Source organism: Mauremys reevesii, linkage group 1, assembly GCF_016161935.1.
Source record: "Mauremys reevesii isolate NIE-2019 linkage group 1, ASM1616193v1, whole genome shotgun sequence".
Classification (NCBI taxonomy): Eukaryota; Metazoa; Chordata; order Testudines; family Geoemydidae; genus Mauremys; species Mauremys reevesii.
The window spans coordinates 353,896,566-353,913,132 of NC_052623.1; the positions used below are offsets into that span (position 1 = coordinate 353,896,566).

The 16,567-nt window shown below is 47.1% G+C and overlaps 1 protein-coding gene across 4 annotated transcripts in view; it reads left to right on the forward strand.

Moving 5' to 3' along the window:
- Positions 1–9,110: 9,110 nt before the first annotated feature.
- The window catches only part of TASOR2 (transcription activation suppressor family member 2), a 72,257-nt gene continuing 64,800 nt past the window's right edge, over positions 9,111–16,567 (forward strand). For all 4 annotated transcript variants that reach the window (XM_039519775.1, XM_039519780.1, XM_039519779.1 and 1 more), the window contains exon 1: positions 9,111–9,609. In XM_039519775.1, the coding sequence (XP_039375709.1) occupies positions 9,354–9,609 (256 nt within the window). In that variant the 5' untranslated portion in view covers positions 9,111–9,353. The remainder of the gene's footprint in view (positions 9,610–16,567) is intronic.

Sequence of the window (16,567 nt, forward strand, 5' to 3'; positions counted from 1 at the left end):
CAGGGGCGAGTGAGGGGGGAAAGAGGAAGACATTAAGATTCTCGGCTGCATGAAACAATAAGATTTCAGACCCTATTTCCAGGGGAATGAGTATAGGGCTGTGGCACAGAATACTGGCACAATTCTCGGCTGGTGGGGGTTACTGTAGTGGATATCTCACTCATGAGGGTAACAAAGGCACAGAGAGCACAGCTGCTGCTGGGTGTCCCAAAGTCGCAAAGGCCCATATGCCACTAGCCTGTTGACTCCAATGGCGCCAGCCGAAGTCATCGTGGAGCGGCCTGGGAAAGTGTCCTTCTGCAGAGGAAGAAATAAGGCAGCCATCCCTAGAAACCTTCAGGAGAGGATTGCAGAGTATCATCATGAAAGTTTCATTGAGATCTCTCAGGATATAAGAGACATCCCTATGTACATAATATAACTCCTGGGGGAATTCTGCACCACTGCGCATGCGCAGAATTTGTGTCCCCAGCAGATTTCTTTGCTTCCCTGCAGAAAAATGACTTTCTGATCATAGAATATCAGGGTTGGAAGGGACCTCAGGAGGTCATCTAGTCCAACCCCCTGCTCAAAGCAGGATCAGTCCCCAGACAGATTTTTGCCCCAGATCCCTAAATGGCCCCATCAAGGATTCTGACTGATTCTGAACTCACAACCCTGGGTTTAGCAGGCCAATGCTCAAACCACTGAGCTATCCCTCCCCTCTGGGAGGCAAAGGCAAGCTACAAGAGTGATCATGCGACCCTCCCCAGCAGTATGTTTCAGGGGGCCCAGGGCAGCTGGCGGAGAAGTAAATCACTGTGGGGCAGGAGGTGGGACTGAGGAAGACCCAGATGGTGGCTCCTATCCTGTGCCAGGCTCAGCTGCTAGTCCCAGCTGATCTAGGGAGGACAGGACTTCCTCTTCTCCCATCTGGGGGTGGGTTAGATCAGACCCACCCCCAGATTTCGACCCTGGCTGAATGGAGCTCCGCAAACACCTCCCCACACACACACTTCCTGTACCCATCACTCCGCAGCTGAAGGGGGGGAGAGGTCCCTGTACAGAGAGCTTCTCCCCCATCTGTCCAACCCCTGGGCATCCAGACCCCCTCATATCCAGACCCTCACACTGATCCTCACCCCCCCCCCCCCACACACACACTCAGAACCTCTCCATCCAATGAGCTCCACTCCCCCTACACCTGGACAACCCCAATGAGCCACCTGCACTCGGATCCCCACTCCACCGTGCCCCAACCAGCTGCATCTGGACCCCCAACTGAGCCCCCACACCCATACCCCCCTGCCGAGCGCTATCCCTTCCACGTCTAGATCCCCACACACACTGAGCCCCAACCACTTTCACCTGGATCCCCCAGCAGAATCCCATTACCGTTGCACCCAGAACCCCCCCCCCCCCACCACGCTCCTGTGCATCCAGATTCCCCCCCCCCCTGCACCTGGATCCTGCCTGGCTGAGCCTGCCTGCCCACCCCTGGTGCACCTGGCACACAGGGGCAGGGCCCTGGGGTGTTTCTGGGGCAGGCCCAGGCCTTGCGCTGTGTCAGGGTTGGGTGCAGCCACACTGCTGAGTCCGGGGCCGGGGCCGGGGGGCGAGCTGCATAGTGATCTCCCACCTCCCTGCAGCCAGTGGCCTCTGCTGCCCACTGCCATGCTGGAGCCTCCACATTTATTTGACAAGTAAAATCCACAGAATTTTAAAATATTGTGCTCAGAATTTTTATTTTTTGGGGGGGGGGGCACAGAATGCCCTCAGGAGTAACATAAACAAACTGCTCTGCATGTCCCCAGCCAGGGGCGGCTCCAGGTCCCAGCATGCCAAGCGGCGTGCCGAGGACGGTCCGCCGAAGCCGCGGGACCAGCGGACCCTCTGCAGGCAAGCCGCCGAAGGCAGCTTGCCTGCCGTGCTTGGGGTGGCAAAATCCCTAGAGCCGCCCCTGCCCCCAGCCTGACCCTCAGGAGAATGAACAGCAGATGTCAACTCTACTGCTGTTTGTTGTGCCAATACTACTTCTCCTACGAGTAAAACACCCGAAAGGCAATACCTGTGTCTTGTTAACTTGGGGCTGGGCTGGGCACCATGTTTACATTTAAACACTGTAAGGAAAAATGCACGCATACTCTCACCCGAGGTCTCTTCCCCTTCTTCAGGCTCCTCTGTACTCGCTGGCTACACTATGGTGGAGTCTTAAAATCACAGACTCATAGGCCTAGAAGGGACCTCAAGAGGTCATCTAGTCCAGTCCCCTGCACACATGGCAGGACTATATAATAACTAAACCATTCCTGATAGGTGTTTCTCCAACCTGTTCTTAAAAACCTCCAATGACAGAGATCCCACAACCTCCCTAGGCAATTTATTCCAGTGCTTAACTACTCTGACAGGAATAGGAGTATTTGTGGCACCTTAGAGACTAACACATTTATTGTAACATAAGCTTTCGTGGGCGACAGCTCACTTCATTGGATGCATGTAGTGGAAAATACAGAAGGAAGATACACACATACATACATACACACACACACACACACACACACACACACACACACACACACACACACACACACCAATGGGTGTTACCATACACATTATAAGGAGAGTGATCAGTTAAGGTGAGCTGTTGTCAGCAGGAGAGAAAAAGAACTGTTTGTAGTGGTAATGAAAATGGCCCATTTCCAGCACTTGACAAGGAGATATAAGGAACTGTAGGGGATGGGGGGAGAGAGAAGCATGGGGAAATAGCTTTACCTTGTGTAATGACCCATCCTCTCCCAGTCTTTATTCAAACCTAATTTAATGGTGTCCAATTTGCAAATTAATTCCAATTCAGCAGTCTCTGGTTGGAGTCTGTTTTTGAAGTTTTTTTGTTGTAATATTGTGACTTTTAGGTCTGTAATCGAGTGGCCACGGAGGCTGAAGTGTTCTCCAACTGGTTTTTAAATGTTATAATTCTTGACATCTGATTTGTGTCCATTTATTCTTTTACATAGAGACTGTCCGGTTTGGCCAATGTACATGGCAGAGGGGCATTGCTGGCACATGATGGCAGATATCACATTGGTAGATGTACAGGTGAACAAGTCTCTAGTGTGGCTGATGTGATTAGGTCCTTTGATGGTATCTCCTGAATAGATATGTGGACAGAGTTGGCAATGGGCTTTGTTGCAATGATAGGTTCCTGGGTTAGTGTTTTCGTTGTGTGGTTGCTGGTATTTGCTTCAGGTTTGGGGGCTGATGTTTGCTTTTTTTGCAACAGTGTTACACTGTTGACTCATATTTAGCTTGCGATGCACTATGACCCCCAGATCCTTTTCTGCAGTACTCCTTCCTAGGCAGTCATTTCCCCTTTTGTATGTGTGCAACTGATTGTTCCTTTCTAACTACAGTACTTTGCGTTTGTCCTTATTGAATTTCATCCTCTTTACGTCAGACCATTTCAACAGTTTGTCCAGATCATTCTGAATTTTAATTCTAACCTTCAAGGTACTTGCACCCCCTCCCAGCTTGGTATCATCCGCGAACTTTATAAGTGTACTCTCTGTGCCATTATCTAAATCATTTATTGAACAGATCCTGGCTTGTGACATAGCTAGACCCTGCCACCCCACCGCATCTCCCCCCACCCCTTCTCTTCCTCACCTCACTGTTCACAACAAAGGTCTGTGTCTCGGGCTCCTCAAAGGTATCTATGGTGGTTTGTGGGGTGCTAGTGGGGTCTCCACCAAGTATGGTATCCAGCTCATTGCAAAAGCGCCAGGTCTACGGCTCAACACCAGATCGATTGTTGGCCTCCCTGGCCTTGTGGCTGCTTCCAGAGTGCCTTCACTTTATCCCTTTCCTACTCCATTGCCTGCATCCCCTATCCAAACTTTTCATGGATGTCCACGTTTCTGTGGCTGGGCTGTAGCTGTCCTCTCCTCATAGGCCCAGGAGATCCAAAACCTCCTGTCTGCTCCAGGCAGGAGTAGCATGTAGTGCATGAAACCAGCATGGGCAGCTGGGCAGCTGCATGGAACAAGGAAGTGCTGGTCGCTGTGCTTGCCACTGTGGGCAATCTGGAAAAAGCATTTCAAGAATACGTAGGGTGTATTAAGGGGAAGGATGTGGCTTCCAGTCTCCGTGATCCCTGGGCAGTGGAGTTGACAATTGAGATCAGAGCAGTCACTGTCGCAGGACTGCTAGGGTTGACACAAGTCACACCGTGTCTACACTAGCACTGCATCCACCTCAGTAGGTCAACCAGGGCTCCACATTGTTCAGAGAGGTGGTTTTACTGAGTCACCAGAACTGGGTGCTTACATCGGCCAGAGACAAATTTGAGCATAGACACATGCACAAACAGGTCAATCTAACTCTGTAATGCAGACCAGGCCAGCCTAGGAACAGCAGCTCCCTGAACGACAGTATCTCCATGAATGGAAGCATTCTTTCATTGACTTAACTGCTTTTAAACTAGGGGGTGGGTCAGTGTAGCTATGCCATTGAGGGAGGGAGATTTTTCATACTAACTTAGCTCTGTTGACCTAAATTTTAGGTCCAAGGACCAAGCCTGATATTAGTGAGTTTTTTGAGACAGGGACTATATTTTTCTTCTGTGTTTGCACAGCAGCTAGAGCGATGGGATGCTGGTCCATGACTGTATACTACCACGATACTATTGCCATCCCATTATTTTTTATCCTTGCTTGTCACCTTTAAACAAAGTCAATTTCAGACTTCAAGATATCCCCTTTTTTCCCCTCCAGTTCAAAACATTTTAACATAACCTTATTTTTTTTCCAGAATGGCTGAAAGTGTCTGATTCTGTCATTCAGTTTTTCTGACTAAACAAAAGAGGAACTTAGTCTAAAAATTATGACTTCTTTATTTTAGGTTTCCTCACTGTACTTAACACCAAAACCAAAGATGAGTCATTGTTTCAGGGAAGCCAAAAATATAGTACTGCCAGTAATAAGGACCTCATCAAAGCTAGGCGATAGCCGCTTCTATTATTTCAAGTCGCACAAATGCACCTACAAGAGGGCACGAACAAACATTTAGAAAAGCTACAGTCGCTCTAATTAGGGTGCCATCTCTACATAAAATTCTATTTAGCTCACAGAAAACAATAAGCTAGAGAAATTGTTAATGCCCTTCTCACCGAGAGACGGGAACAGAGCACTGAGAACAGAAGCTGGCATTAGAAATCCAGAATTGATTCTAATACGACCTGTGTTTTTAGCACACTCCCTGCTGTAGTGGCAGAGCACTTTACAGCTTGTGAAAGAAACACATGGACTCGCAATTTCATTCTCAAGTTCGAATGGTCTCAAGTTGCCGTGGGGGAGGTCTAGGTTGGCTATTAGGAAAAGCTTTTTCCCTAGGAGGGTGATGAAGCACTGGAATGGGTTACCTGGGGAGGTGGTGGAATCTCCTTCCTTAGAGGTTTTTTAAGGTCAGGCTTGGCAAAGCCCTGACTGGGATGATTTAGTTGATGTGTCCAAGTGGCAGGGTCGACAGATATGGTCTGTACTTTATATGTCCTTGAAGGGGCAGGTTGGAACTCTGGCCTCGAGAAGGTTTTTCTAAATCTGACCCTGTAACGAGAACAACGGAACCTGGAAAATTATTTTTACCCCCAAGCCATCTAGGATCTGGAAAGATTTCTAAAATTAATCTTACTTGGTGGATTTAGGGCCATGAATGCCAATGGGTAGATTTCTGGTAAGGCTATGGGATCTAGAAGGGCTCTGACAAGCCTGAGCTATGTTGTTCAGTGGAGAAAGTGATGCACTAGAAGTCAGAACTCCTCCGTCATACTCCCAGCTCTGCTACTGACTCACCATGTGACCTGAGGCAAGTCACGTAGCCCCTGTGTGCCTTCGTTTTGCCCTCTGAAATGATATGGGGCTAATAGAACACTTACCTATCTCTCGGTGGTGTACCAGAGCTCACCAGGGCTCGACCCTCTCCGGGGCAGTGGGGAGCCACGCCGGCTCACTACACACGATGGGTCCAAGGAATTAGTCCAGCCGGCACCAAACACTGAGTCAGGGGCTCAGGCCCTCAGGCAGGGCTGAGCAGTAATAATGGGCTCTGTCCTCCACAGACCAGGGAGAGGGGGAGTCTGCCACCCAGGAATGGGGTGGCAGGGGAGACGCAGGCGCTCCCACACCACTGTGTCCCAGCCCAGGGCCCTAGCAGCGGCCAAAGATCCGCTGCTTAGTCAGTGGGGATCCTGGCTGCAACACACCGACATAGGCTCTGGTAGTGCTGCAGCCAGACTGGGGTTGGCTGCACCCAGGCTACTTCCACACTCCCCCTCGGGCCCTACCTGGGTCCTGGCGTTGGCCTCTGGGGGGTCCAGGAGCATGGGTTCATCACGGCTGGGGCTGGTCGGCAGATCCGGCAACTCCCCCGGATAGCGGGTGCAGGGCAGGTCCGGCAGCTCCTCCGGGTAGCAGGCACGGGGCCGCCTCGGGCCGCAGGAGCTTCCCAGTCTCGGGCTCCCCTGGGGACATCTGCTCCCTCTGGCGGCTGGGCTTCTACTGAGCTCTAAGGGCCAGCCTTTATAGTTCCGGGTCGCTGCCTGACCCTCTGAGGGGCGGGCTCAGAGCTCCCTAGCTCCGCCCACTCTGGCTTCCGGATGGGCTTTTCCTCCTCCAGGGCAGTGGGGAGCCAGACCACCTCACTACAGGCAGCCATGTGGTTTAATTAATTGTAAGCTGCTTTGAGATCCTTAGGTGAAAGAATTATTTGTACTCTCTTGCGTCTTTGGCTCTGCCATTGACCTGTGTGTGATGTCAGGCAAGTCATTTCGTCTGTCCGTGCCCCCATTTCCTCTCCCACTCTTTGTGTGTCTTGTCTACTCTTGTTAGTTCTTTGCGGGTAGGGACTCTCTTACTCTGACAGTATATAGCACCTATAGGGCCCTGCTCTCAGCTGGGGCCTCGACACATGGCTGCAACTCAAATCAATGAAGATGGTGTTTACCACATGTTTATATGATGCCCAGAACGAAGAGGTCATGAGTTTGAAGAGTCCAGGCAATAATAATATGGTGAATGATAATGAAGCCATTACAGGTACCGCAAGCCCTTATATCAGTACCGTCAAGATTAGGCTATCTACTGCAATACCTATAAGGGGCTGTGTTAGCTCCGTCTTCAGATGTACTCCCCAGCTAGATAGATAGATAGCATTTCAGTAAGTAATAATGAACCTAACCCCAACTATAGTCATTCACTGGAGCAAACACAAGGTCGGCATCCACAGGTACCATGAGCGGCTCAGTAAAGCAAGACCTCCCTGCCCTGTGTATTTTCCCAGGCCTATTCCAGGCACAGAGGAGCAACAAAATCAACTACTTAAATTTAAAGGGGTGGAGAAAGCTGGGGTCAGAGCCAAAAGATCAATAACGGGTCCTACTTCACTCCACTCTCTTTTTATAAGATAAACATCGACAAAAGTAACCACTCAACTCCAACATGGACTGATACAAGCCGGCTCTTGGTGGTTGAGGGAAATACATGTATTATTTATCTACTGTTTTTAATTTTCACTCAGCAGTTTTACTAGGATAGAATTTGGTTTGATAGAGGTGAATGACGTTATTTATCTGTATGTCTTCATTTAAATATACTTCCCTGGAAGAAGGGGAGCTGAAAGCGGGGGTGAGAGATTGATGATAATTTTCTTTTGAACGGGGAAAAAAATAATTGTGGGTTGTATGCTTGATTTCAGCCCACTTCAAGTCTTAGATCTGGCCCAGATCTTCAAAGGTAATAACTTCCATTGATTTCAAGGGAGTTAGGCATTTATAGACCTTTGAGGATCCAGGCCTTTGATCCTAACATTTAATAGCACTATATGTAGGGTTGGCAGAATTTGATTTTTATTTTTTTATAATTTAGTCTGATAATATCAATGTTTATTTTTAAGTATTTTTTTTCCAATTTTGATCTATTTAAATGTTCAGACTTGCAGGAAATTGTGGGGGGTCGGACAATTGTTGAATGACAGTAGACGCCGAGATTCAAAAAAGTTAAAGCTTTATAAACTGTTCAAACACCCGATGACAACATCACATGGCAAAATATACAAAGTAAATATGCTTAAATTGGTAAATCAGACCTGGTTTGGGTATCCATTCACTAGACCATTTGTAACAAGCCTGATTCAAAAGTCTAGTAAGTTCTCAAACAGGGGGTTTCTCACTTTGCCAATTTGTAATTTCAGTGATTATCAGTGCAAGTATATTTTGTTTGGTTTGTGGGTATGCCCTGCAATCCATGTTTACTGACATTTATACAAATCTCATCTTTCCAAGCCTAAATATATGCATGTTTTCAACAGGGACATGTCAAGCCGAGTGATTTCCTATTATATCCTGACCAAATGTAGGGCATTGATATTCAAAATACACCCTTTTAACAGTCATGTTTCCTGCCTTTCCCCTTTAAACTCTCCTGTTCTCTTTAGATGTTAATCCTGACGCGCAGGCCAAAGATTTTCATTTAGATGGAGACTCCTAGACTTCGGATTAATTGTATTGAATTAGATTTACTGTGCTCACCCAGGCCACGGGCGGGGTGGGTTTGCAGAGCTGGATGCCCCATTCCTTTTAACGAGGAAGGCTTTTACTGAAACGTCTCGCTGAACCATGCAAGATCTCTCTCTTCCTTCCCAATCCCCTCCAGGCAGCCTGGCCTCGCTGGGGAGGAGAAGTGGGGATTCGAGTGTGTATTCAAAGCGTGCGACAGTGAAAACCCCATTCACACGGTAGCACCTCTTTCTAAGGATCAACTTTTGTGGCACGATTTTTTTAAGCTCAGCCAACGGGTTGGCTCCCTGCTCCTGCGTGGGGGGGGGAAGGGGGACCCCCAATCCCTCCACTCCTCTGCATAGGTGATGGCCACAGGGAAAAACTAAAGGCTTCGTGGCACTCAGGAGAATCAACTCCTCCTCTCGCTGGTTTGCAAAGGCAGCTGCTGGCTGGCTTGCACGGTGACCTTGCGGGAAGTATAACGCGTTAGCTTTCCGGTTCAGTTTTCACTTTCTCTCTCTCCTTTTTTTTTTCCCCTTCCTCCTTTTCCTCCCCAGCTCCGTTTTACTTCCTGGGGCTGGCGGATGGTGCGGGCAACCTCCCCTGCGAAAGCGGAGCCCGCCTCCGACATGTTTCCCTTTGCTTAGCGATGCAGCTTGGCCTGCCCGGGGGAGGGGATGGAAGAGGAGACCTGCCCCCCCTGACCAGAGAAAGGGGGGGAGATAAACCCACCCTCCATGGCCCTGGCTCCCCGCTTCCCTGGCAGCGCGGTGCAACCCCAGCGCGAGCTTGAGAGCCGGGGGGGACCCCCCCTGTGCCCCATTGAATGAGTGGGTCCCCCGCCCCCCCAGCGCCCCTCCCCTCCCAAGGCCGAGAGAAGCCCCCCCGGGGGGGTTGGAGTGGCCGGAAAGGCGCAGGTAAAGCCCCCGCAGGAAGCTGGGGCCACCCACTGCCCTGCCACGATGCGGAGCGGCGGGGAGGGGCCGCCCGGCAGACAGTGAGGGCGCGGGGGGGTGGCAGCGAGCCGGAGCCCCCGGCCATGGGAGAGCCGCGGAACGATGGCCCCGCACCGGCTGGCACAGGTGAGCGGGGCTGAGCCGCCTGGGAGGGCGAGTGGTTTCTGGGCAGGATTGTCTCTTTCCTTTAGGCCGATCTAGGCACCAGGGCAGGCTACGGCTCTGCGCAAGGGGGTCATTTGGGGGGGGGGAGGGGGGTCTTTTTTTTTTTTTAATATCAGACGACACCGTCCACCCAGCTGGGCTTGGATGTTTAACCCTGTGCAGTGCCCAGGAGAGGCAGTCACGTGGGCGTGTAGATTTGTTCCCTTCAGAGGTGATTATCCTGTTTTTTTGGAGAGAGAGTTTTTTTTTTTTTTTTTTTTGCAGATGGCAGGCAGCCTTAGCCATCGGAACAGCCCAGTCTCCTGGCAGTGGGGGTTTGATCCTTGAATAGGCATTGGTGTGTTAAGGAGCCTGTACCATGTGATGCCTAACTCACAACTATTGCTTGTAAAGTGATTGAAGAGGGAAGAGATTTTTTTTTTTTTTTAGTAAAGCCAGGGCTGTGTGCTCGATGCTGTATTAACCATGCCAAGGGAGACATGGCGCCTATTCCCAGGAGGTTATCTTTTAAACAAGCAAACTGCGTGGTCATTGAATAAAGAAAGAGAATGGCCCTGAGCTACCTGTTGATAATGCAATGAAAGAAAAGGGCAAATATAAACAAACAAACAAAAAAAAATCTGTGCAAATCCTGCATGTCAGTGTGGCCTCTTGAAAAATACACACGTGGAAAAGAAATTGTGTAGCTTCACTTTTTCCATAGATGAATTGCTACTTTACTTGAATTATTGTAATGTATAGCATTTCCAGACAGACATTTCTCCATCTGGAGACGAACAGCAAAATCTTCATATCGCCCTGCTGTCTCCGGATGGTATTTTGTGTGAAGAAAATTACCTGGTTGTGATAAGTGAGTGGGTTTGAGGGAGAGAGCCAGGAGGTCAGCTTATTTATGTATTGGAAACGTATTATTTAGGTCCCGAGTCGACAATGTGCATTGGATGATCCCCCTGCTCCTGCGCTGATTCTCTGCCTATGGAGAGGCCTGTTTGTGTGGATCATGTTGCAGGATAAAGGCCTGAGTTATTTATTAATTTTGCACAATGGCTTCAGATTCTTTGATTATTGCCAGTGCCACTGCAGAGGCCGTAAGAATCAGCCAGCATTTCATAAGAGGTGCTTATAAATTGATATTAAACCAGAAAAAAATGGTAAAGGGTCCAATTTACACACAACTCAAAACTGAAAAATCCATTCTTTGTTTATCATTTGTCACTTCAGTGTTCTGCTTAGGGATAGATTATTTGTTCAGTGCTATAAAGGTACTGGACAGTTAAAGGAGAGTGTTGCGGCCCTAAAGAGTGTGTAATTTGTTATACAGGGATCAAGTGAGTTTGTACTCGGGTGGCTAGTCCTTGCCATCATGGCCACACTGCCTATTTTAGTGTGCTAGTCAAGCACTAATGCCTTGTACGCCTACCCAATTAGGGAAATGCATCACCCAGCTCCTGGGTAGATGTAGCTTTTAGAGTCCATATTCTCTGATCCTGCAATGTTCTATAATGTTTGGTCTGTTTTCCTCTTCAGTTAGGCATGAGATTCCCATTACCCTTAGGACTTCTCTCAATACTCAGAACATCTAATATATTCAATTGAAAAAAAAATTAAAGAGGAAACTGAGTTCCTCACACATCCAAATGGCATGTGTAGGTAGGCACAACAGATATGGATTACTTCAGCTACCACTGGAATACCACAACTGGGTTGAAACACAACAGCTGTTTGATCAGCTAACAGCAGGTTTGGAGGGAAGGTGAAGAATATTTTATCCAATATACACTGTATGTGATAGGTGGAGTAAATTACCTGCACTGCAACTTGGTCAGGACACTGCAGTTAGGAAGGGTTTTCTGCTACTTCACAGCTTTGCTTTTCTGCCTACTTGAAGCTGTAGGTATGACTCAATGATAGCAATGTGATTTCCTCTGAGGACTTTTAAGCACATGATTATATCTTCACTGTTGAGTCAAGCAGGAGGAGAAGCTGAGCTGTGTCGGAGAAACACTTGGGCCTGGTCTGTGCTGAAAAATTAGATCAAGTCAGCTGCGTCGTTGCTCAACCCTGTGAAAAAATACACACCCTGAGCTCCATAGTTAGGTCAGCCTAATCCATGGTGCCCACAGTGGAACAGCTTCAAGAGGAGAGAGTGGGAGAGCCCCCACATCAGAATATCCCACAGCTCGGTGATTAGAAGCACTAGCCTGAGAAGTGAGAGAGTTCTGTGCGAATCCTTTCTTCCGTCCGCCCTTCAGGGGAATTGAACCTAGGTCTCTCACATCCCCAGGGAATGCTCTGACCACTGAGGTAAAAAGCTATAAGGTGGCCACCTCTATTACAGCCTCCCTCTGCCAGATTGTAAATGGGACCCATTCTAGTAGGTGGCCCTTAAGCACGCCCGCTGGATTGGGCCTCACGGGTGAGCCAGACCTCTCACCCCCTGGTTTGTGAATCACTAGGGCTTAGGAGGGAGATAGGTATCCAGATGCCTAGAAGGAGGCAGGAGTGCACATGCCCAGAAGCAGAAACTTAGACACTGAGGCAACTGCTATCCTGAAAATGTAGGGACTGAGTGTGTTTAGGCGCCTAGGGGGTTCACCAGGAATTTTGTGCATTGCAGTGAGGCCTAAAACTGGGATTTAGGTACCTAAACCCCAGACTGACACACCTAAGGACCTTTGTGAGCCTCACCCAACACGTTCAGATGTGGGTGGCTAAATCAAAGGACTGATTTTTAGGGGTTCTAAGCACACTAGCTCCTATTTAAATTGACAGGGCCACATGGGTACTTGGCACGCCTGAATATCAGCCCGTATGTCAATGCCTAACTTTAGGCACCCAAGTTTGAAAAATCTGGTATAAAGATTTGCCTAATGTCACAAAGGATGTCAGTTTCTGAGCCAGGACTAGAATCCAGGACTTTAGACTCCCTATCCTCTGCTCTTACCACAAGAAAATGCTGTTTCATGTTTAATTCAGGTATAAGTATTGCATTTTTTCCCTAGTATCGATGCCCCTCTTACATTAATAGGAAGTATAGGCCCAAAATCCAAGTTTGGGTTTTGTTGTGGTTTTTTTTTTTTAAATGCAAAACCTATCCAAAATATTTCTTGAAAATATCCTTCTATTGGGTTTAAACTTCCCCTGGCTTCCCTGGATACCCAAGTTCGTCATCATTGTGCTTCTGTAGGTGAATCAGAAAGTGAAACTGATTAGACACAAAAATGAAAGGGAATACAATAGAACCTCAGATTTACGAAAACCGGAGTTATTTATGAATGGCTGGTTAACCACACATCTCATTTGGAACCAGAAGTACACAATCAGGCCCCAGCACAGACCAAAAAAAACAAAAACCCAACTATAAAACTACTAAAAAATATAAAGAGAAAGTTAAAAAAAATACTTAACAAGGTAAAGAACCTGTTTCTGTGCGTACTTTGTTTAAATTAAGATGGTTAAAAGCAGTATTTTTCTTCTGCATAATAAAGTTTCAGAGCTGTATTAAGTCAATGTTCAGATGTAAACTTTTGAAAGAACAACCATAATGTTTTGTTCAGTGTTACGAACATTTCAGAGTTATGAACAACCTCCATTCCCGAGGTGTTCGTAACTCTGAGGTCCTACTGTACTCTAACTTGTTTAACACTGTACCCACATGATTTGGAGGACAGAAAACTGGAGGTTGCTAAAAGTGGTGACTGGATTTTGGTGAGCCATAATCTTAGAAATGTAGGGCTAGTCCGTCCGCCTGCACTGAGACAGGGCCAAGTATACCTAGACCATCCCTGACAGCTGTTTATCTAACCTCCTCTGAAAAACCTCCAGTATCAGGTAACTTGTTTCAGTGCTTAACTATCCTTATATTTAGAAAGTTTTTCCTAATATCTAACTTAAATCTACATTGGTGTGATTCAGAAAAATCAGGAGAGCTATATGAACCAGTTTTGTTGGAGGAAGATCATAGAGGAACCAGAAGAGAGGAAGCTAAATCATGTCCTAAGACATATAATATAGAGAGCAAGGAACAGGGAAACGTTTAAAGTGAATCAGGTGAACCAGAGCAAAAGAGAAACCTGAGGCCTGAAAAAGAGAGAGAAATAAGAAATGTGGCATGTTATTTGAGGATCAGAAGATTGTGAGCATCTTCTAGATGTGTAGGCTGCAAGTAAAAGTATCACTAATTTCCTAAGTGCTAAAAGGTCTTTAAGTCATGGTGAAAGTGTGGTAGATTTGGGAATACTCAAATCAGATAAGTATTTGCAGTTAAGTGAATCCACAACAGGATGGCAACCAATTACTGGACCATCAAAAGAGATTATCTCCCTATTCCAACTAGGAAAGAATAAGTGAAGCCACCCAGGGAGGTATTTGAGAATAAGAAACTAAAATTTTCCAGTATCAGAGGGGTAGCCATGTTAGTCTGGTTCTGTAGAAGCAGCAAAGAATCCTGTGGCACCTTATAGACTAACAGACGTTTTGCAGCATGAGCTTTCGTGGGTGAATACCCACTTCTTCGGAGTGTTTACTGATTTTGGGTGCCTAACTTGAGACGCCTTTCTGCCTGATCTTCCCAAGTGGTAAAGACTTGGAGCTCCCCTCGATTTGGGTGGTATGGGTGCTCATACATTTGGGTAAAAATAGCCCAAGGAATATCAAAGTTTGGCAATCTAGACAGAAGCCATCCACTAGCTTCCTAGGGTTATATAGAAACTTCCCCTATGGACAGGTTAGTCTGTAATTGTCTGTTACAGGAATTTGCTAGTGCCAGAGCCAGCTTTAGGCCGATTGCCCGGAATCAGGCCCCACACCCACGCCTAAGGCGGCCCCGCACCCTAAAGAAGAGCGCATAACTTTTTAATTTTTACTCACCCAATGGCGGTCCGGGTCTTCAGCGGCGGGTCCTTCAGTGCCGCAGAAGACCCGGAACGAGTGAAGGACCCGCCGCCGAAGACTCAGACCGCCACCAGGTATTCGAATCGGGCCCCGCATGTCCTAAAGCCGGCCCTGGCTAGTGCTATCGGTTGTTGTCAGATGGGATACTGGACCACTGGTCTGACTCGTTAAGGCTTTTTTCCCCATCTTAGAATAGGAGATACCTTCATGCCACAATCACTCCAATGTGATAATTACATAGTCTTTTAAAATGTGCCTCCCCATGGGCCTGATTCAGGGCACAATGAGGTAAATGGAAACACTCCTGTTGCTCGGTGGTTTGAGCACTGGCCTACTAAACCCAGGGTTATGAGTTCAATCCTTGGGATCATTTAGGGCAAAAATCTGTCTGGGGATTGGTCCTACTGTGAGCAGGGGGTTGGACTAGATGACCTTCTAACCCTGATACTTTAATGGAGGTTGGATCAGGCCACATACACCTAGGAAAATGTGAAATATAAAAAGACTGTTGGAATCCTCTTCTTTTCCTTCAAAACATCCAGGTGGCTGCAACTAGCCTGGCTTTTCCCAGAAATTATTAATGCTGATCTCACAGGCAAGGGTGATTACTCAGGCACGCCCTTGCTCCAGGATCAGAACATATAGCTGTGCAAGTACTCCCATCCCCAGGGTTGACCTCAAGCTGCAAGACTGTCTCCTAGGTATACCCTTGATCTCTTATGTCATGTTTATTCCCCTGGCCCTACAGCTCTGATCACTAGAAGCACTAGGCACTTTAAACCCTACTCAGTGCTATCTGTGCCTGAAATACTAGAACCGTTGCCAGTGTCTCATAGTGAAGAGCTCAGGGAGAGAAGGAGGGGAGGGGCAATGGCCAAGGGAGAGAGAATAGGTCAGGTAACAAGGGAGGAGATGACAAAGGGGAGCAGTAGAGAAAAGAAGAGAGACAGTGGGATTGTCCAATTTGCAGAAAGGAACAAGATTGTAAAAGGAACTTTGCTCTCAAAAATCTGTCTCACTCTTGTAAGGGTGGGACTCTTTACCACTCAAGCAAATTTCTTGAAATGAATCCTGCCTGCCTTGGAAAAGAGGGCCTGAGTATGGCAAGGCAAGAGCCCTAGCTATCGGAGATGCTTGCAGCTTTATCCATCTTGCTCTCTGAAGCATTCTGGTGCCACTGAGCTGCATATTGAGACTCAGAAAATTCTAATGGTCTTTCCTATACTGTGATTTGCCGAGTCCCTGGCAAGAATCTAACCATGCAGACCTGTACTTAGAAGTAGACAGTCAATATCTACATGAATCTAGGCTGAAATCATTTGCCTTCCCTGTAATTACAGTGTTTTGTTCTATAGGTAGAGATTCTGACATACAGCAAAGGAATTAATTTCTAAGCATCTATTCATTGCAGTGCAGTGAGTGTTTGTTCCAAAACACTGCACTATATGCTTTATAAAAGTAATAACATGTCACTTGATCCATGAAGTGATTGGTAGACTAGGTCCTGGGTTAGCCTCTGGTGGCCAATTTCCAAGTACCCATAATAACAATTAACCATGTAACAGTCTGTTAATTCTACGTGTATTGTTACTCTTGGAGCAATGACCTAAATGAATTGCACATTATCTTACTAATTAGGAACACTTTGTCGTAGTCAGATGATAAAAAGTAGCATCTTTCCTATTAACGTATCTCAATGCCTTACAGATGTAATATATTTATAAATGGAGGCACCAGCCCTGCAAACTTTGATGCCTCAGAGTAACTTTAGGCATGTGAATAACCCCACAGATATCCGTAGGAGTAGGTGGGTGAGTGGAGTAGAGTAGAGTTCCAGGATTGGCCCTTAAATAGCAAAGGATAATTACAGAATGTGTACCATACAGAATATAGCTAGAGACTCAAAGTTAAAAAGATTTAATCAGGTATGTAAGACTACTCATTTTATACGCAGCAAAATTCAAGGGACTCTCAGTACAATTTTATAATAACTGAATGCCTGGGATTACTAAAACAATTAGCCTTA